General features: G+C 38.1%; 1 protein-coding gene across 1 annotated transcript in view; it reads right to left on the bottom strand.

The window, feature by feature from the left end:
• The window catches only part of znf407 (zinc finger protein 407), an 81,665-nt gene that overhangs the window by 38,191 nt on the left and 19,470 nt on the right, over positions 1 to 24,004 (bottom strand). The window contains exon 4 of the mRNA XM_035528654.1: positions 6,502 to 6,576. Within this exon, the coding sequence (XP_035384547.1) occupies positions 6,502 to 6,576 (75 nt within the window). The remainder of the gene's footprint in view (positions 1 to 6,501; positions 6,577 to 24,004) is intronic.

Raw genomic sequence — 24,004 nt, 5'->3', positions numbered from 1 at the left:
ACACAATAGAAGAAACAGCTAATCATTCTAAGTGGCTTTTTACGTGGCTTGACATGGACAGCTTAAAATAAATAAATATTGTCATAATGTCTTATTCCATATCTCCCTCCTTGCAATAAATGGATCAAAGCATGAAAGGGCAGGAAGATTCCTAAAGTGTTAGTATACAAAGTAAAATTGCTTCTTTTAGTATCACCTCTTTTTATTCTTATTTTTTCAGTATATACTTGAGACTCATGAAACCTTGATTTCATTACATGGCACAATTCTGTAAATGCTTAAAGAACAATAACAATACATTTATATGTATATATTAATACCATGCCTGACCTTTGATTGTCTAGATAAGAAGCCATGAAGTCTTACATACGATTAACAATCTAGGTGTGTCATTTATGTGCTATGGATATATTTTGTCTGTATTTGAGTAGCCACCTTCAGATGAATTACCAAAATTCCATGCAAAAATGCATTATCCACTGTAGATTTATTACACTATAAACTTTCTCTTGAACTGAATGAGGTATATCCCATTTATAGCCCATATATCTCCCAGTAGCAAAATATGTATAAAATATACAACTTTAGGAGTCTATCTTTACAGACTATAGATTCCAAATTCACACAGCTTAGTATTTGGACATGACTAATAATCTATCCTGTCTTTATGCTGAGGTACATCCCTTCCTGGTGTCATGTTGTTCCTGAGCTTCAACCCATCTCAGTTGCTGTGGCTCCTCCCACCACTTCCTAAAGACCCCCCCCCCCATTGTGGCCCATCTCCCCTCCACCCCGGCTACCCACTTCTCCATCAGCCTAGGCAGACATTCTTGTGCCAGAAAGGTTTTGTGCACACCTACACTCATCAAACTGAGACTAGGACTTGTAAAATCCCTGAATAGACTTTCATTGCATATTTGTACTCATAACGTTTTGTTCTTAACAAAATTTTTGTTCTTCATTGGTGATAGTGTTCAATATTGTGGTGTCCGGTGTTGACCACAGAAAGATGGGCCTCCCATTGAGTCGGTTTTTTCCTCATGCAGTTGAGAGTTTCCATGCCATTGTCTCCTTGGGCTTGCTCACTGGGGGCTTGGACTTGGACATCTGTAAATCTGCTTTGTGACAAAGGCTGTTGTAAAATGTGCTATATAAATAAATTGTCTTGACTTTGACTTGGCATTAAGAATTTTCCAAAATATAACTAAATGATGTCCAAATATAACAATATGTGTACCGGGAAAAGGAAACATAATGGATGACCACAGCTGTGGTAATTAAAAGCAATGTGAGCATCATTCATCTTGGTCAGGAAGGTGCAGTAGCTGTGGGATAGTGAAGCCCTGCCTCAACCATGCACTCATCACTCAGCTGGGTGTGGAGCATTGAGTTTTACAAACCAGCATTACCAGTTGCCAACAATAAGCTCACTTACACAGCAAGAACACTAACACGCACAGCAATTCTAGTCATTCATCCTCATGTTAGTGTACTCCTACACATTGCCATTTTAACTTAGGCTGAGCCATTACTCTTTACAGATGTGCTATTACTGGCACATCTGGTGGAAGACAAACAAAACCAGCCAGGTACAATCTACTGTCCTAACCCTAAACTCCAGATATTAGCATCTTGCTAATCCAAGCACTAACTCTAATTAGGATTTTTTTCATTAATCCTAACTACTTTGAGATGTTATCACTAACAAAGCAAATCAATGAAAGGGAATGAAACAAGTTTTTCTATGTGAACGGCATGCTAGAACATCTAACTACTGGTTCTACCATTCAAACCATACAATAGGTTTACAAATTAGTCCAGAGTGTAAGTCAGTCTAAACAGACTCTAACAGAGAGTCTGTCTGTGAGCTTTGCAGTATAGATTAGTACTATCACCTTCATAAGTATGTAAGTTGTGCTATATAAGAGCGTCTGCCAAATATTGTAAATATTATGAAGCAGGAGCTTCATGGGATTTAAAACAGCTTTATGGACATATATATATATATATATATATATATATATATATATATATATATATATATATATATATAAAATCTCACACACACACACACACACACACACACACACACACACACACACACACACATCTCATCTGTAGGAGCTTAGTGGAGGATCCTTAAAAAGGGATGTGGTCTCTGCATCACCCTGGAGGATTCTGAAGTGTTTAAGTATAATATCAGCCAATGTTTTATTTTTAGGAAGATAAGTCAGCACCAAGTGTATTCTTGTACACTTAATTGCAGCAGATTGTTTATAGGTCAGTGCGTACACTCTCTGAACAGGTAAAACATGAGCAAAGGCATAAGCTATAGTTATGGCCAAAAGTTTTCAGACTAGCACAAATTTTGGTTTTCACAAAGTTTGCTGCTTCAGCTTTTATAGTGGCAATTTGCATTAACTTTAGATTGTGAAGAGTGATCAGATGAAGTGCAATTAATTGCAAAGTCATTCCTTGCCATGAAAATTAACTTAATCACAAAAATGACTACAGTCCAGCCACTGCATTTCAGCCCTTCCACAAAATGGCATGCTAACATCATTTCAGTGATCTTCTCATTAGCTCAGGAGAAAGTAATATTGAGCACAAGGCAGCTGATATCATTCTTTCATGCTGTTTAAAAGAGCAGACTGGTTGCTTTAAAAGATTGTTGATGCTTGAAGTTTTCTTCTGTTAACCATGGTTACATCCAAGGAAACATGTGCAGTCATCATTGCATTGCATCAAAAGGGCTTCACAGGCAAGGACATTGCTGCTTGTAAGACAGCACCTAAATCAACCATTTATCGAATCATCAAGAACTTCAAGGAGAGAGGTTCAATTGCAGTGAAGAAGGCTTCAGGATGCCCAAGAAATTCAAGTAAGCACCAGGACCATCTCCTAAAGAGAATGCAGCAATGGGATCAGGTCGCCACCAGTGCAGAGCTTGCTCAGGAATGGCAGAAGGCAGGTGAGAGTGAATCTGCATGCACACTGAGGCGAAGGCTTTTGGAGGATAGCTTGCTGTCAAGAAGGGCAGTAAAGAAGCCACTTTTCTCCAAGAAAAACATCAAGCACAGACTCGCATTCTGCAGAAAGTATAAGGATTGGACTGCAGAGGACTGGGGTAAAGTTATTTTCTCTGATGAAGCCCCCTTCATACTGTTTGGGACATCTGGACAAATCAATGTCTGGAGAAGAAAAGGTGAGCACTACCATGAGTCCTGTGTCATGCCAACAGTGAGGCATCTGAGACCATTCATGTGTGGGGTTGTTTCTCATCCAAGGTAGTGGGTGTGCTCAAAATTTTGCCTAAGAACACTGCCATGAATAAGGAATGGTATCAAAACATTCTCCAAGAGCAACTTTTCCCAATGATCCAGGAGCAATCTGGTGGTGACCAATGCTTTTTTCCAGCATGACGGAGCACCATGTCACAAGGCAAAAGTGATAACCAAGTGGCTCAGTGAACAAGACACTGAAATTTTGGGTCCATGGCCAGGAAACTCCCCAGATCTCAATCCCATTCAGAACCTGTGGTCAATCCTCAAAAAGCGGGTAGTCAAACAGAAACACATAAACTGTGATCAACTCCAAGCACTGATTAGGCAAGAATGGGTTGCAATCAGTCAAGAGTTTGCCCAGAAGCCGATATCCAGCATACCAAGGCAAATTAAAAAAGAAGGGTCAACACTGTAAATATTACGTCTTTGCTTAAACTGGTTGTATTTGTAAATAAAAAGTTAAAAGATTTATGAAATGCTTATAACTGTACTTCACTATACCATATAAACATCTGACAAAAGGATCTTAAAAAAACCCCAAAAAAACAGACGTAGTAAACTTTGTGAAAACCAAAATTTGTATCTCAAAACTTTTGGCCACTACTGTACAACTTCTTCAGGAAACCCATGTTTTTGAAGATATTCATACATTTCCATGCTTTTCTGGTGGAAGTCTTCATTCTCACTGCAAATGCATTGAAGTCCAAGTAGCTGTGAGTAAGGAATTTTTACAGGCCTTGGGATGTGAAGAATTGTACTGCAAATAAGAATGAGTCTGTAGGTTTATAACAGATGGTGGTATTTAAACAAGAATTAGCAAACTTCACTGAAATATCCAAAAAGGATATCTTCATGCTAGTATGTGCAATACTCCATGTATATTCAAGAGCTGGTGGAACTTGGAGTTGAAGGTTTTCTAATGTGACTGTAGCAAATACCAAAAATGTCATCGATGTATCAGAAATCGTAAGGGTACAGGTCCAGTATGTTGCTCAAAAATGTTTCTCAATGAATCCAAGGGGGTTTGCCTAGGATGGTCCCATTTTAGTATCCATACTAACTCCTCTTATTTGTGAGTAGTACTTGGAGTCAAAGGTGCTGCCAGTTTGCTATGCTTCTGGATTGAAGTGCATGAACAGACAAACACACACACACACACATACACATCTTCATCTACATCTTCAACACACACTCTTCATCGCATGAGTATAACAAACACTCTCACACCATGGCATGTGTGTAACAAGCCCAATCTACCAAGACCATCACATCCCATCATGGCGTTTATTCCACTGTCTTCAGGAGTACTGGTCAACATACACCAGCAACAGCTATATGGGGCTATATCCAATACACACCAACTCACTCACAAAGACAAAAACAATCACAAGCTCATTCACATACTTACAGTAATACACCCACTTACCAACACTCACAAATACACACAGATGCGGCCACTAACACATGCATACAATATGTACCACATAGTAACACACACACACACCCCTACTCTCATATGTAACTTATGTTCACCATAAGCTTAAATCTCATAATGCAGTCCTTGATGTAACCCTAATTGGTAACAGGTCTTGCTGTGCAACTTTACATGTGTGTTCATGAAATACACTAAGTTGTACTGCTCTGTAGAGCCTTTTTCCAGTTATTGAAAAGTGGAGCAGTTTCAAGTTTTATTTTGTCAATGTTCAGCATTTACTTTATATTATCTTAAATTTCATTCTTATATGTAAGAATTGTTCTATCCTGATGCAGTTCTAGAAAATTCTGCACTAACGAGGTTCTAGAAAATTCTCTTAGTGTGTTTCTTGTTTAGGTGCAACAGACACACTCTCTCAGACACAGACACAAAACACACACACACACACACACACACACACACACACACACACACACACACACACATACATACATACACATACACATACACACACACACACACACACACACACACACACATACATACATACACATACACATACACACACACACACACACATACACACACACACACACATACACACACACACACACATACACACACACACACACACACACACACACCTTCCCATGATACCTTGCAACAAGGGGTGGGCCCAAGTGAAATTGGGACCTAGTTGTGTCATGTTTCAGAAGGTAAGGAATGTATTTCAGTATCCTGACAGCCTGTCATGTGGTCCAGAGTTTGTCATCTTCCCACTTCTCTCTCCTTTCCCAACACACATTCACAGAACCCACAGCAAACCTCTCTATCTATCTCTCTCTCTCTCTCTCTCACCCTGCTTTCCTTGTGACTAGCATATCTCCCCAGTGTTCTAAAAATACCAGGTGGATAGGGCTGTGGAGACAGGGATGAAACAGGCACTCTGACGCTGCCCCGTTGTAATCCATCTCTCCTCTGCCTGCCACACAGCATATGTTTGCAGTCGCTCCCCCTCCCCAACAGGGCCTGTGCTTCTGTCCCCAGATCTCCCTGCACTCCAGTGGCCTCCGACTCTTTCTCTGAGCCTGCAGTTATCAATCAGCCAGTATTGGCCTGTCACATCTGCCAACAGAGCCAACCAAGTCCCTTCGTTCTCATCTCACCTTAAATCTCCTATCCCAAACTTCCCTGTACCTCTATAATTCTATGGATTTTCTAAGATGTAGTTCAAATTTCATTGATCATGTATTCTAAGTCTTTAGTGCACTGAGATGTCTGCTGAGTCAAAGGGAATACCTGTCCACATCCAATATCATTCAAATGGTGGAGTTTATTAATATCTGAAGTTGCACATCATATCTTATTGTCAGATACAACAATTTGAGGGAGTTAAGCTGTAATAAGAAGAAATGGCTTTGTGGGAAGAGGCTCTCTAATTCTTGCATGTCGGGGAAAGCTTCACAACTCAACATTTCAGCACAACTGCAACTCAAGCTGACAGCTTAAATACACATCTGCCAAACCAGACCTAAACAAGTGGCACATTACAGACAACACACAGGAAGAAATGGCATCCCTTTAAGTGAGGGGGTGGGGGGGTTGTAAGTAAGACATGAGACTGACAAAAGCAGGGGGAGGTCTGGAAAAAAGGGGGATGAGGAAGATGCGTTACAGTTTTTATATTTAAAAATTTTAAATGAGACTTAAGCTGCTTAATAAAAGATACAAGAAGAGTGTGTGTACATATGTGTCTTTATAGGACACTGGCCTTTTTCTTACCTCTCTTTGGGCTGGCCGAGTCCATGTTTTCCCAGCAGGTGTGTGTTCAAATGTTTCTTCATCACAAATGCCCACCTGCAGCATGAGCAGAAAAAAAAGTTAATGATGAACCAGACAAAGGTGGGCAATTCTGCTGGGCATTTTCAATTTTACACTTGCCCTGAATGTTAGCTAATGTAGCTAACAAGAAAGGGACGTTTATGATGAGTAAGTAATAAGCATATTTTAAAATGCTGTACGCTTTTGCTTAGATTTACAAGGACTAGGAACAGGACAAGGAACAACAACAACAAACACCTCATTAATCAACTAATTATTGGGATGACCGAATGTCAAAAGGCCCCATCCCTACTTCCAACACAGTGTCTCTTAGACTGTGAAGCAGAAACTCTGATTTGAACTTTCTCTAACTGTTTAAAATAAGACTAAAAGAGTATCTGTACTACCAAGTGACACAAAAATCCATGATGGTTACATTTGATTACATTAGATGATTACACTTCCATAAAATTGGTTGAAATAATCACTATAATCAATATATGTAGTATTATACTTAAAAATAAATTAGGAAAAGAGATAGAAAACCTTTATTGTCATCATGGTTCCAAAAAAATGGTCACTACATAGCCATGCTCTTGATCTCAGCTACATAGAGGAGTTCTTCAAAAGCATGTGTAAAATGTGATAAATTAATTATAATTAACAAAAAAATAAAATAAAATCAACCCTGATGAAGTCTCCAGAATACAGAAGGACAGAAGTTCCTGCAGTTTCACAACATCTGACTGTCACCAGGAAATACATACATCACACATGGCACCCAAGGTGGAAAAAGTCACTGGCCCCCTTAGAAAAAAATGGAAAATGCCAACAATATATCAGTACTTTATGAATTCTTGTTGCTAAATGTGCAAGTTCCTACATTCTCTCCATTATGTTAATACACACAGGTACAAATATATACTTTTATAGATGACCAAGATTTTGGACTCAACATGAAAAGTGGTTAATAAATAGCAGCAACAACATTATTATTATTATTAAATGTAGATACCTATGCCTACTAATATAAAACTTAAAAAAACCCCATTTTTTTATAAAAGTCCGACATTGTGTTCAAGTTTTATTTTCATGTTTAGATACCACAAAAAACTTTTCAGTCTTGCACAGCAATGTAGCCATGCGGTGTGACAATCCATGCACAATGAAAAGGTTCTATATGTTTTCAGCAAAATTAAGTCAAGATACAGAGAATGATGAGATTCAGTACCCACTGACCTGTACATCTGTCATTTGTTTTTGCAAAGAGTGTTTCTGGCTTTCTCACATTTATGTCAGTCTTTCCATGCTCTTAGTAGCTTACAGGACTTGCATGTGAAGGAAATCTAGTAAAGTCTGGGTAAAGTTTCCACATCATGCAAGAGCACACAGAGGCTCGTGCAGTTGTACCTTTTTCAGCTTCTATGCATCGGTCTCTAGTTACATGAACACAAAGAACCCCTCCTGCAACAACTGGCGTCTGCTGCAATCTGTCCTTAAGGCCACTTGGACAACAACTTGAAATAAGACTAAATATTTTCATTTGGTCTTATTTTTATATTTAAATATCTTTTATTTTATAATATTTTCTCATAATAACTATTATTGAGTCTTGGTCATGTTATATGATGTATTACAGTTTCCTCTATACGAAAAAAAAATGAATGAATAAAAATTTAATTAAAACATGCGCGGTAGGGATGATGCTCAGTATATACTTATCAGGCATGTTTTCGAACATTCAACAATTAACCATTTACTCACTAGGAGGCTCTATGTCACTCCAATTCAGCAGAACTGTAGTACACAACCTATTTATTCTTGAGTTAATAAAGGCCTTTCAATGCTAATAAACTGTATTTGCACTTCGCATTTTCCATAAGCAATGTCACAGAACATGAAGCCTGAATTTGAGAGGATAGCGAGTGCTCCATCTATAACAAAGGCATTGAGCCTGCAGGGCTCTGCCTCTGGCAGGCAACAATAGGAACTGGCAGGGAACAACAGGAAGTAGCAGCATGACCCAGCTCCAGTCCACTGTAGACTGTATGGCCAGCTCTCGGTGGATGCTCTCTCTGTGAGCCAGCAGTGTTCAATATCATGTTGCTACCCCTGAGGTCTATAATGATGATGTGGAAGGCTCTGAAGGATTCATGATACAGTGTGAACTGTACTTTGCTAACCAGCCTCCTATGTCTGACCATGCAAGGGTGGCCTTCATCATAAGTTGACTCACAGTGAGGGCTAAACTCTGGCGAACCACCTTGGTAGCCAGCGACCCTACCCTGATGAACTGCTATTCTTCTGACTTTGTACAAAAATTCAATGAGGTATTTCACCACCCAAAGCAGGGTAGGGAATGCGGTCGAGTTTTGCTTTGACAGGGTAGCCTTGCTTTGGCACCAATATGGTGCCTGCCCTGCAGCCAACTATGCCCTGGAATACCAAATGCTGGCTGCCGCCTTGCATTGGAATGATGCTGCACTTGGGTACATGTGCATCGAGGGACTGAAAGGGGAACTCCAGACAGAGCTAGCCTGCTGCTTAACAAGATCGTCCACATGGCAATCACATATGATCATCTCCTGGATGAAAAACATCAGTTCCTTTGGCAACAATCTCTTCCACAGGTGTCTTGTAGTCCAGTGCAAGAGGAGACAGTCCATGCTGAACCCATGAAGCCTCTCCCACCTCTACCGCAGTAGACACAGTGGTGTTGCTCTTCCAGCACATCTTCTGGCAATTCAGACTGCCAGAGGACATTGTCGTAGACCAGGGAGTCCAATTCAAGTCAAAGGTCTGGAGGGAATTCTGTGTAAACTCAGCATTACAGTGAGCCTCATTTCTAGGTATCATTCCCAAGCTAACAGGCAGGCAGAGAGAGCTAACCAGGAACTGGGCAAGTTTCTGAAACTGTACTGCCAGGAATACCTAAAATCCTGGAGTGCCAACCTGCCATGAGTGCAATACACCCAGAACTCTCTTCACCATTCAGGAACAGGGTTTCCATCATTTGAGTGCTTCCTGGAGTTCAAGCCACAATGCAATCCCTCCTCCTCTGACCATTTGGCAGTCCAAGCCAGTTTCAAAGAGAGCATGAGCGTTTGGGAGAGAACACTTTGACTACTCCAAGTCGCTATCACTGCATTCAAAAGAAAGGTGGATCGAAGGTGAGGCAAAACACCTACCTAACAGCCAGGGGAAGAATTGTGGGTGGCTACAAAAGACGGCCCGTCAGTAAACTGCAGTCAAGCTACACTATGTCAATGAGGTCACATACTGGGTCTGCTTACCCAGGAAGATCAGGACATTGTTGGCAAGTCACGTGTCCACTCAAAGTTACAGGTGGCTCTTTGACTCCTCCACCTCCTCTCAACACAGACAAAGGACCTGCCTATGTGGTGAGCTCATTACTGAACTTCCACTGTGCCCATCCATCCAGGCCCACTCCTTGCCATCCAGGCCACCCTCATACTCAATCAGTGGCTCAGTGGTCCCATAGGCAGGGGGTACTGACAGGGTCCGGTCAGCACCCAGGCAGAATCACACACCCACATCTTCATACACACCTCAATCACATGCTCAACTCCTCCCTCGCTCCCAATCCCCTCATGATGTCACCAAACCATGCACACCTGTCATTTGTAAACATCATTATTTAACCCCAGAGAAACATGCCTTCAGTACTTTGCATTTGCCTTTTCCTATTTATTTACACATCGACCACGTCTTTTTAAACACACTTTTAAAAAATCATTCCATATAAGATAACTTCAGATTTTGTTATTGGGCATTTTTGAGAGGTCTAGGACACCTAGTGGAAAAAATATTATGTAGCTCCTAATACTTTAATGTATATCCTCAAAACTGTTCACTTTATCGCACCCTAGTGAATCAGGAAATGAAGAGCATATAGCATCCACACAGACATTATAAACCCCAAAAATAAAAGGTGCCTTTTGTTCCTGGATGTGAATATTTTAGCCCAAGTGTCTACTTCAATTTGAATTCTGAATGATCATTGTGCTATATGTACAATTTCAGATGACTAGTGTTAAAGTGAACAAGTACAACTCTTAAAAATTTGCTTAAAATTGGAAGTGCACTCAGAGGTTAATAAGTTAATAAATGCCTTTCTCAAATTTCAACCATTCTTCACTCTCTCCCTGTGAGATTTCAAAGTTTATTTTCTCATTCCTGGTGCTTTATTCTCTAGACATGATGTAATGGAAATGCAGTGCTTCTTTTGTAAATTTTCCACACAGCAACAACTGGCAAGCTGACTGAGGTTTTTCCTGCAATTTTAATAAAACACTTTAAGACATTTTAAAACACTTTTGTATTATCTGTTTTTGTATGTACTTTAATTTTCACTATAATAATGTAAATGTATACCTCAGTCAACTCAACAGCCAAATGGAACCAATTTAAACCAACTGGCAACTTTTAAAATGACAGTCTACCCTCTTTAACTAAAAAAGGTTATACAGGTGTTATGCAAATGTTTAAAAATCTGTATATGATAAAATACAACTGTGGCAATTTATTTATTGACGCTTTACTTATACATTCTTAATAATTACTTTTAATTACTTTTGTATACAAGTTTACATTTACAGATTTTTAATCAATCTGTTAGTCCGTGTTAATGTGTCAAGTAAAATACATAGAAATCTGTCATTACATGGTAAAAACTCCTTAGTGTCAAAGACCTCACTAAAATATCAGTTACACAGCAGTCATTCATCTCGTTGTCATGACAGTACAGGACATGCTAGGGAGTATCTTTTAAAATTCCACTTTTTTGTTCAGTTTTACATGATCAGGCAAGCTGTGCAATATCATCAGCATTATACCAACCGACATAGCAAAAAAATATCACTGAGCTGCAAAGTCAGTTGTCATAATAAGCAATGTCATTTCTCTCCATTGAGTGAGAGGACATCTTAATGTCACCAGAAATCTGTCACTTGACAAAGCTTATGCCAACTGGCAATCAAAGTTGCCAAAACCTGCTTATAACCACTAACGGATATTAGAATAAACATTTATAAATATGTATACTTATGTCAGTTGTGATGATGGTCTTATGTAGGTGTATGTATCCTAAACTGTGTCCTTCAGTAAAGTGTTAAGATAAACCTAAATGGTTTCTGCAATCCTCCTTTTTTCCTGCATGTTCCATGTCCATGACAATTATTAGGCAAATTATTGCATGATTTTTATTTTATTTACATTTTTGACTTAAGTGCAAACATTTCATATTACATTACAAATATTACATTTCTAGGTTTATTAATTATTGGGAAATTATTACACTATTGGGCCTTCTTCTACATACTGAAGTTAGGTGGCTGTGAAGGGGGAAATCCCTGACCAGGGTTTTTAAGAAAGCCACTACAGAGTCGTCTGCAACATCATCTAGAATATTCTAGAATTCACTCATCATCTCTACATTTATAATCATTTAAATAACAAAGTTGAACAAAATAATATATTTAGAACTAGAACCCCATAAGCCAAACCATGAAGAAGATATGGGGAGGACTGGAGACATGTAAACCAGTTGACAGTTACCTGGCAGCCACTATATTCGAATCCATAGGGGAGAAAGTTGGGAGGCCAAAGCAATTTTGGAGACGATCAGTTGGGAGCGATGCAAAAGAGAGCGACTGCTGGACTGACATGAGCCCAGCTGAAGAAAGCAGTCTAGAACTTAGTCTGTTAGCAGAGTATAGTTGCGGCATACGCTCTCTACTAAGTTTACAGGACTAAGAATAATAATATAGCTAGGTAATCCTTATGTCTCTAAAATAACACAATATTTATTAGCACTGCACCAGAATTTTATTTCTGGTCTTAAGAGGAACAGAACTTTGCTATATGTTGGCAATCTATTATTTAAACGTTTAACACACATTAAGCCTTTGCAGTTTCAATGACTTAAACCATTGGACACCTTGGCTGTGCAATCACCAATTTTAAATCTGTAAACTGCCCTGTAAGGGGGACAACATAAGACACATTTTTATGTCTTGTGGCACAAATTTGTTTTCATACATTATATGTTGGGGATATGTTGGGGGGGGGGGGGGGGGGATCCCACTTGCCCCACTGCAATCACAGAAGACACTTGTGGAAAGTGTCACTATATGTTCAGTTTTATGTCATTAAAGGAGAAACCTTGTCTAATAAGTGTGGCAAGATATTTTAAACCATTTATTACTATTACTTTTCATATTTTTCTACTGGGAACACCTATTACAGAATTAAAGAATGAATGTCACAAGCAATAACACTGACAAAATTTTAATTAAGTGATGTTCTTAGATGCGTTCTTCATTTAAAACTGGGCATTTTTGAAAATCTTAATATTTATCACAGAATTCCTATTGGAGACATTTGGTTCTCACCATTAAGCAGTAATTGTCAAAGGGTTAAAAGGTAATAAACCTCAGAACTTCACACCTTTATTTGGACTTTATAACAGTTTTGTAACAGAAGATGAATAAATTATTCCTTTTACAAGGTACTTTTTCTTCAAGTGGTCATGCTGTTGTGCACCTGTGTATTCTTAGAAGACCTCAGTGTAAAATGTTTCTTTACTTTGGAAAACTTCTCTTGGGTCCTCTGAAATCTTCTGCAGGTGACTCTTTTTGTTATCAGCATTATCAATTAGTTGTTGTAGCCCTAATCTCTCACACACACACACAATATTTTGGGAATTGTAGAACTGAATCATCAAATTGTTGTGACAAAAACTGAATTCACAAACAGTGCCTCAAATGTAATAGTTCCTTTAGAATATCCAGACATGGGTACAATACCCAGTAAGCTACATGATGAAAACAATGGAATGACTCAGATACCAAAAAATGAAAGGCCATACAGGCCACAAAAGTCAAAGAAATATTATTCTCATCTAAAGAAATTTGACCAAACACTGGGCTCCAGTGTACATAATGAGTGTGCATAAAGTACACATAATGACAATAAAACATGGCAAACATTTATGTCACCAGATTTTCACCACTGAATCCTTTCAATCTCTGAATCACACAAAATTACCTTTGGCTGCTCATATCAAATTCAGACCCAACCATAAAGGTTAAAACATAAAACAAGGATAAACCACTATGGGAGAAAACAAGCATAAAATCAAATTGTCCAATGTGGCTGTCTGTTGATTCACTCCATCATACAAGGTGGTGGTGTATGTGTGAGAGTGTGTGCATGTGCAATGTTTATTTACACAAATAACATCCTACCAGCAGGAGCATTTGTACAGCATCATGAAGGAGGCAGACACGGTCTGCTCTCATGCAGACAGATGTGTGTGTGTGTGTGTGTGTCTGTGTGTGTGACCTTGAGTTCTGTTACAGAGATGCAAAAACCTGATGATCACTGAGCTCCCAACTGTCACAAACAATGAGCAATATGCATAGTGTGGGCTTGCTTGTGCTACAGCCTGGACACAATGTAAATCAGTTCTTCAGCCTCCACACAGCAGCACACCTGGCCTAGCTCCAGGGAAGCAGTAATTGGCAACACTTCATTCTCTCTGACCTGTCGATGCTGCTACAGCTGAAAATGCTCTACTCACTGTAAAGTGTGTTTCTTTCATTTCATTTGTTGAAGGAATAGAAATCAAGCAAAACAGTTACAGGAAAATGTATAATTGCTGAGAAGTAATAGGTGTAGCTCTGGTTGAATGCCATGACAGATCTGTCAAAATGAAAATAAAGTGATTGTAAACAAAGAGGAGGAGACTAAGTTCATTGCACAATAGAGAGAAAAAAAAAGATGAGCAACTTCTGGAGAGACAGCTGTACTTCAGTATTCAGCATAAAGGTAAACAAACCTTAATTGTCACGTTTCACTTTTACAGTACTGATGACACTCAGTAGGAGCTCAAACTGTAAACTACACTCAACAAAAAATGTAACATGTAAATGGGTCTATGTAGTGTTTTCTGGCTCTCCTATTGTGCCATGCTCCTCCTTCCAGCCTCACATCAGTGTGAATGGAGTTTCCTACACAGGGCAGGGTCTGCAGTAACCAAACTTTTGCCTTTGTTTTACCAGTAAATTGCTCCTTATGATTTTGGATTTATACATATAGGCCCATCACCCTGGTGCTTTCACTTGCAGTAGAAAACCACATTATGGACCCAGCACAATCATTTGACATGACCACTGAGAGTCCCATTAAACTGAAAACTACATTTTCAGAAAATGTCAGAATTGGCATGCATTTCACAAACAACAGTGTAAGAAAGAGGAGCTTTGGTGTCTTGTTATTGTATCTTTTTAAAAAAATAATTAAAGATACAAAAAAAAAAAGAAAAAAACAAACTATCATACACAATAGAAGAGCGGTACAGAATACCACTGCTGACTGCCAAGCCATCAACATCAGCGACGGGTGTGGGTTAGGATACTGCCAGGCAGCCAAAACCTAGACAGGAGCAACTGAGGGTTAAGGGCCTTCCTCAGGGGTCCAACAGTGGCAACCCAGCAGTGGCGGGGTTTGAACCAGCAACCTCCCATTCACAAGTCAAGCACCCCAACCACTAGGTCACCACCGCTCTAACAAACAAACATAAACCACATCTACCTTACTGGACACTTACGGACATGAAAATGGTTCTAGCTGTAAATATGTGCACTGGGTCTTGACTACATCCTACCATGGGAGTGTCTGGGCATGCCCTGCTTTTTTCTTTTTTCCATCCAACTCCCAGTCACCTCATTTTTCATGGCCCTATCTTTATATTTTCTATTATCCTCCTTTGAAAAATGTGACCACTAGGAGCATTAAGGCCTAACTCAAAGCACACTAGTACCACACTTTTACTGGATACCGACTGACATAGTTTACATACTCCTTTTTAATCAATCAACTAAATGCTTGAAAAAAAATCATTTTTGCTTCTCTATATATTTTTCTTGCCTGCCTAGCATACAACCATCACCTACTATATAAAAATACAATAGCTTGTAGAATGCATGTAGACTTTGTACAGTTCAATATAGCTTTGAAATAATATTCAGATAACACATACTCACACATGGTCCTGTGGCCAGAAACTTACCAGTGACAAAGAGATAGATAGAGTTTTCATCAAAGGTTATTTATAGGCTAATAAATACGCTAATTAAAGAACCAGCTGAAAATCACATCACAGCAGTAAGATAGATGTGTAATGTGTTGTGAACAGTAGGTTCCAGTTTCTGAGCTTTTTCCTGATCTAACACACAGTTTGCATCCTACTCTCATGTCATACAGCAGTACAACACAGATCGAGCGATACAAAACCAAAAACACTAAAGCATCTGGAAGCATCATAACTGGAATTTTTTGATGAACCATGGTGCAGGCTATAGGGTTCAACATATACTTAGTAGTACAAATTTTAAAGGTTACATTTGCTTCATCAGTATCTATTGCTGATTTATTGCAATCAGAAATAACATTTCAGAAATGCAATAAATACTGGTACACTTGATAAATATGAAAAAGGCTATGCAAAGGGTATTACTAAGATACCAACATCTTGCCTTGGATAACAGCCTTTCTGATATCTTATTATAAATGGCTGCCCATCATCTAAAACTGAATCTCAGCAAGACAAAGCTGATCTGGCAATCTCCTTTGAGAATTCTCTAATCACACCATCTAAAAGTGCAAGAAGCATCTGTGTGGCACCAGACAACCATTTATCTTCCTTTGTCCATATTACTAGCAAGAATCAGATATTCAAGTTTTCCTTGTATAACATCAAGATGGCTTTTAGAAAAGCCATTTGATTGTCCAGCCCCCATCACCTCAAAACTAGACTACTACAAGTCATTCTTCACAGAAAAACTAAAGCCTTGCAGATGATCCAGAATGCAGTTGCATGACTCCTTCAAAGTTCAGCTGCATTCTCACCAGTGGCTTCTTGTAGATGCCCAAATTATATTTAAAACCCCATGCCTTGCCTACAAAGCAATGTAAACTGTGCTACCAGCACATTTCACTTTCCCAGTTCAACATTCTGTATGATGCATGTGGTGTTCATGCTAAATTGCCCAAAATACGGTTCCCCTCTTAAATAACCTATAGATTACTACGTTATAACAGATTAAATTATAACCTAGATTACCAAATTAGGTTATACACTAGATTTTGTCCAAGTCAACTTCATAGACCTTCTGTTTAATATTTATGCCATCTTGCAAGGATCCAACTGTTTTTCTGTGGGTGATTCTGGAAAATAGCTCCTTTTTAGGTGCTGCTGCATCAAGAACTGTAAATATTTTTTATTAATAATGTAATTGCCTAACAAAATAAATAAACACATTACTTAATGTTTTTAAAAATGTATTATTTTATTTGGATTAAAAAAAATCACCTCACCTTTGTGAATGACTGCTCTCACAGTTTGCTGAATTTTGCACCCAGCCACTGCATAATGGGTCCAATCCGATCCTATTGGATTGGTATCGGGTCCAATACTGACATCATTCACTCATCGAACATCAGACAGACAGGGCTGAACCTCTTACTGATCCAGATTCCAGTCTGTAGTTTGCTCTGAACTATGAACCAGCCATAACATAACATATCGCAACATGATACATGTCATCAAACCTTATTCCATTCCATATTTTGCCATGAACCAGCAGCAACATCAGTCTGAGTGTGCGTATAACATTAGCTGTTGGTTTGACTAAAATATCATTTGTTTGGAGATATTTTAGTCCAGAAATGGAGAAAAGCAAGACAGCTACTTGAAAGGTGTGTAAAGCCTGCATGCTGAGGGGTGGATGTACAGTTGAGTCGTACAGTACAACCAATTGAATCAAGCACCTGCAGAGGTTTTATGTGAAAGAGTTCATGCTAGCTATCGGACAGGAAGACACCACCAGGTAACAGACTCTCGCTGATGCTTTCCAGAAACACAACAAACTTCCAGCATAGTTGGTTTTTACTGACTTGATTGCATTTTGGTAGTGAAGATGTTTATTTTTTATGCAGTTTTGCTCTTTATTTTAAAGATTTAATTTTAAAGCCATACACAATTGTTGCTGCTATGAATTGTTCTATTACTTGACCTATTTAGATGATACAGCCAAGATTACTGTTGTGTTTAACATACTAATTTATGGTTAATTAATATTTAATATTTGATATTTAAGATGTTTATTTCAGTTTTGCATTTCAAATATTTTTGTTGAATGAAAATGTTACAAATATGTAGCAGCAACAGCTGTATGTGAAATGTAAAGTAAATAAATTCCTTTGGAATGCAGTTAATTCATTTGTGTATATTTTTTGCTATTTTAATAAGAAGTGCTATGTGGTCTATTTCAACGTCATGATGTAACCTTAAACACAATACCAACAATAATAATGATAATAAAAAGTAAAGGTTTTTGTATTGGAATCTGTGTCGGTATTGGCAGTTGTGTATCAGAACCAGATCAGAACTGCAAAAATGTGGATCAGCCCGTTGCTACTTCAGAACTATGTATGTACTTCAGAAATGAATGTATGCAGTCAATCCAAAAATAATCTTACAACAGTGGATGTCAACCACTAATTAATAAAATAATATTAATATGAATAATATGATTGCTGCAGTTTTACCTGAGCTGCAGCCCCTGCAAAAATACAAATGGAGAAGAGGCTATGGCAGTCACTGCTGACAGCTTATTTATTCATAGATTTTAAAAACAAAGATGAAATCAGCCATGACATAAGAAAATTGTCACTTGGAGTTGCAATTGTACCAAATGTACATTTTACGTAGCCTAATTGGAGGCTATGAATATGTTTTTATACACACACACACACACACACACACACACACACACACACACACACACACACACATATATATACATACACACATTATTGTGTGAGAGACAGAGAGAGAGCGTGAGTAGCACTTACGCTTGTAGATTCAAAAAAAAAAAAAAAGGCTGGTGACTACTGTTTCATAATGTCCACGTATGTGTGTGGATGTAGTGCATCAAGGTCTGTAACACAGGCTGCTGAATCATATCAATCCATTTCATTTGCCATTAACGTACATTTACCCAAATTTCCCCCCTGAATATCCCTCTTCTTTCTCTTTCCCCTTATGAATATCTTTGCTTCCCAATCACATTGAAACATTTTTGCCAAACAAAAGGTATGCAAATCACATTAATCACTATAGCAGGCACAGGTAACAAAGCATGCTCCTCACAAGATATACATTAATTTTAAAAAACAACAACCAGATATTAGACTCCATCCAGAAAATCTTTAGTTCGCTTTTTTCTTATCATTGTTTCAGATTTTATTTTTTCATCTTCATCAATTACTTGTCTTTTGTCAGATCGTATGATCAGTAAAAACAAAAACACAAAAACTTTCAGTAGTAAAATAAAAGTGGTCAACAAGAAAACATAGTATGTGTGAGTGTTCGTATGTGTGTGTGTGTATGTGTTTGCATCTGGCTGTGCAAGAAAAAAAATATATCTGAGGGCTGGTCAGAGGTCTATTATGGTGAACAAACCCTGGAGTCTTATATGTAACTAGCCTGAGAAAGACATCACCACTCAGCCCAGCTCACTTCCTGTCTTCCTGCCCAACCACTCAACACTGATGACAACACATCGATTTTCCTTCAGCAAGCTGCCAACATGGTGGAATCCATTACAGCTAGCAGCATTCATCCTTCTTGACTGACGGAACTGACAACTGAGTGTACACCCACACAATCACACACAAACACCCACCACCATACCAACAGGTACCCTCCATACTGGTAATCCTATCATCACACCATCAATTCAAGCCATCTCCTGTAGCAAAAATAAAACAAAATGCTAACTACTGCCAATAGTCATGGTGTCTATGTGCCGACTTTTAGATAAGATCAGACCTAGAGCAGCATTTGAAAACATATTGTGCAAAGTACAGCATTATGAAAAGCTGGGCACTTCGCAGGATGTGAGCTTTGCCTTAAAAGGTTAGTTCTGCAAATATATACACACACACACACACACACACACACACACACACACACACACACACACACACACACACACACACACACACACACAAACACAGCCTGGCCAAAAAAAAGGTCACACACACTAATATTTCGTTGGACCGCCTTTAGCTTTGATTACGGCACGTATTTGCTGTGGCATAGTTTCCACAAGCTTCTGCAATGTCACAACATTTATTTCTGTCCAGAGCATTAATTTTCCCCCCAAGATCTTGTATTGATGATGGGAGATTTGGACCACTGCACAAAGTCTTTTCCAGAACATCCCAAAGATTCTCAATGGGGTTCACGTCTGGACTCTGTGGTGGCCAATCCATGTGTGAAAATGATGTCTCCTGCTCCCTGAACAACTCTTTCACAATTTGAGCCCGATGAATCCTGGCATTGTCATCTTGGAATATGCCCGTGGCAACAGGGAAGAAAAAAATGCATTGATTGAATAACCTGGTCGCTCAATATATTCAGGTAGTCACCTGATCTCATTCTTTGGGCATACAACATTGCTGAACCTAGACCTGACCAACCACCTTACTGACAAGTGGTTTTCTTAAGGCTACACAGCTGTTTAGTCCCAATCCCTTGAGTTCCCTTCACATTGTGCGTGTGGAAATGCTCTTACTTTCACTATTAAACATATCCCTGAGTTCTACTGTTGTTTTTCTACGATTTGATTTCACCACACGTTTAAGTGATCGCCAATCACGATCATTCAAGATTTTTTTACGACCACATTCCTTCCTCGAAGATGTTTCCCCACTGTCCTTCCACTTTTTAATAATGTGTTGGACAGTTCTTAACCAGATTTTAGTAGTTTCAGCAACTACTTTTTTATTTTCTTTTTTTTTTTACTTTCCTCTGCTTGATGCACGCCAATAATTTGACCCTTCTGAAACAGATTAACAACTTTTCCACGACCACAGGATGTGTCTTTCGACATGGTTCTTTAACAAATGAGAAGCTACTCACTGCATCAGTTAGAGTTAAATAACTTGTTGCCAGCTGAAACAATCACCCATTCAGTACTTATCCAATGGGAGGCTCTTAGCTATTTGCTTAGTTAAATCCAGGTGGTGACCTTTTTTTAGCCAGGCAGTGTATATTTAAACTATTTTCAACTTTCCCAAAGGTAGTCAATCAACCAAGAAATAACTAATGTTGGCTTTTTAGTTTTGCACCAGTACAATGAAGCTAATTTATCTACCCAATATTGGAATTCAATATTCATACACTCACTTCAAACTACATCTCTCTCGCTCTCTCCCTCTCTCTCTCTCACACACACACACACACACACACACACACACACACACACACACACACTCTTGTGTTAAATATATTGCTGTTGAGATGGCCAGAGGAGAACTAAAATGCAGCAAAGCATTACAGACGTCCAGTAAATGGAAGGCACCAAGTCCAGGCACCAAGTCTAAGAATTCTGATAAATAATTACCACCAGTATCACTACTGTGGTTTTAACACCAAGATGCAATGTGCCTCGTCATCAATACCAATTACACACAGAGCAAAGACAGTTCAGTTTGCAAAGAGGCACCTTCTCCTACACCTATCTCTCATCATATTCTGTAAAAGAGTATTTTAGGAAATATGGGATGGAGGAAAATTTAATCACCCAGTTTAACTTGCAATCTAATACACACAATTTAAACGGTATTAAATTGCATTTAAAATATATAGATAAATTAAATACAAACTTGCAAACAGCACATATATGTTCTCCAGAACAAGCTAATGCTACTCAATCAGAACCAATGGCATAGGCATACTCTGCACTGGAGACAGACTGAGATCATCGTCGTGGGAGGGGGGAAATATCACATTGGTCCACTCACCACTTCTGTTAACATTCTCCAGATTGCTAGAGGTGATAATATATAACATAATGAAGCAGAATTTATTTCATACTCATCTCCTTCCCTCAAAAGCACAGAGTAACAATCAGAAAGAGATTACTAGTACAGATCTATTAAAGCCCATTTTCCCCCTTTGGCTGAGCTGCCCCTATAGAGGAAAAAAAAAAGTTTTATCTTTGCTGTTGTGGCTGCATAAATACAAGTAACCTATAATTGATAAAGTTAGATCATTAAACTGCCATATAATTCAATTTTTTATTACTTTTTAATAGAAAGCCTCCATGAGAGACAGAGATGGGATGGTACAGAGCTATGGGAAAAAAAATTATTAAGAAAAAAACAGTGAGACAGAGCAGTTCCCTATGCCTGTCATGTGATACTGTAGCATCCAAATTTGGTTTTGTTGGTGTGTAAAGGCTCCGGGTGATTCTTTTGAAGTTGTGGAAATGATTAACACGTTGCCCTTTTTTACAGCAACAGCCTCTCATGCCTGTGTACTTCCTTGTTAGTACACAAACAAATCCATCTGTATTCTACACTGCAAAAAAAATGCTCCATTAGAAACAAGCCAAAATACATAAAAACTGAATGAATATTATTAGGATAAAGTAAGAAAAAACTGCCAATGCTCTAAGAATTACGAAGATTTCTCTTCAATTGCATAAATATCTAGCGTCTTACAAACCTGAGCTGATCCTAAAACATGAGCAAATTCTTTCAAATTATGTAAATATAGTATTTACATGCTTGAAATGAAACTAATAAAATGCACTTAATTTGTTTTTTTAAAAAAAGTCTTTTAGCTTTCAGCTTTTAGATTTTCTCAGCTTTTATTAAATTCCAACCAGCTCCTTGGCCTGCACATCACCTTAGCTGCCAACCTGCTCTTCGCCAGGTTGGCTTTTCCTATTTTCTTTTTTTTTTTTTTTCTCCCTGTTTTCTTTTGCTGAAACAGGAACTTTTGATTTTCTTCAGATTAATTTTGACTTATTTATTTTTTGTAGTTAAATGAATCAGTATGGCAGCGCATGCAAAAATCAAAAACTGTGTGACTGCATCAAAAACAAATAATTCCACTAAATTCCAGTTGATTCTACCTGCAACAAAAGATAAGGCAAATAAATGCTTCACCTGTGGGGAATATGTATTCTAGAACCAATTATGTTAAATTATTTATAGTAATATAGTAACAAAACCAAAAATGACCCTAGTAAAAAACATCCATTTTAATATCCATTTCCCTAAATCAATAATCACAATCAGAATGAAAAACTGTCAAATCAATATCCAAAATTTTGACCATATCAGATATATTAAAACAGAACCTCCAAATATGTACATACACACAAACACCTCCTTTAAATTCAGCTATATGCAAATGATATGATTAGCTATTAGGTTAGTTACTGACTTTTTATAACGAGACTTATGCAGTTTGTTAGTTGTGGTTAATGTCTATTATCATTTAACGAACAGCAGGACGCAACTTTAAAACAAAGTATGCGACAACCGTAAAGCCAAGCCCAGCCCAGCATTCTCAACTCCCATCACTCTAATAACTAACATATTCCTTTGAATAATATGCATAAGTAAACTGCATATTAGATTAGTAGCACTGGATTACAGCGAGAGCCCTAATGCATCAGTAATGTTTTATGTGTTGGTAAACAAACACACTGCTCCTCAAATTTACGCTTAAAAAAACATGATTTATGCATTAGGTATAGAGGATAATTTAAAACTGTTCTTATTCTGTACTAGCTACATTTCGATGCAGTATGCTGTCCTTTTTTCTATTAGTTATTGGAGGTTATTTTAGTATTTTATTTGGTTAAATTAGTTTCACATCTGGTGTTTTACATGTGCTTTCTAAATAAAATTGAGTGTACTTGAGTACACTCATAGGCCACTTTATTAAGTACACCTATCTTTAATTTTATAGGTACAATTGCAGACTATAGTTGCCATCTGCCATGCTATGCATTCATCACTGGTCAGTTTTAGACTTTTTGTTTTTTTGTTTTTTCCTAGCAAAAAAGTTTTTATAATAAAAGGGGATATAGTGTGTTTTTCACAAGCAGCTAGATAATTTGTTTTGAAAAATAATCCAAGTGGGACTCACCCTGTTTACCCGGAAAGTTACTGCAAATCACACCATCTCCAAATACACATTGTAAATATGTAAACATTTTCACCACCTCCAAATGCATACTATACACATCTTAACACACTTACCATCTCCATATACACACTACAGAATGTTTATGCATGCAAAACCTTGCTCTTAAGCACATTTACAGTAGCTTTTATCCTTAAGGCCTATTCTAAATTTATAAATGCCCACAGTTCACAGAAACAGAAAGATGAGACATGCAAAACAGCACTATGCTACATGAATATTGGTAATACTTAATATAAATCTCTTTATAAAAGATTCATATCATGTACGCGTATATATCTTGCTCATAAATACTTATGACATGTTGAGAATCCCACATGCAGCAGGACATGTGGTACAGTAGCAGTTCCTTTTGGAGTCACCTTT

This window comes from Electrophorus electricus, chromosome 7 (genome assembly GCF_013358815.1).
Source record: "Electrophorus electricus isolate fEleEle1 chromosome 7, fEleEle1.pri, whole genome shotgun sequence".
Taxonomy (NCBI): Eukaryota; Metazoa; Chordata; class Actinopteri; order Gymnotiformes; family Gymnotidae; genus Electrophorus; species Electrophorus electricus.
Note: the sequence above shows the minus strand (reverse complement) of the source record. Positions and strands in the feature narration are given on the sequence as shown.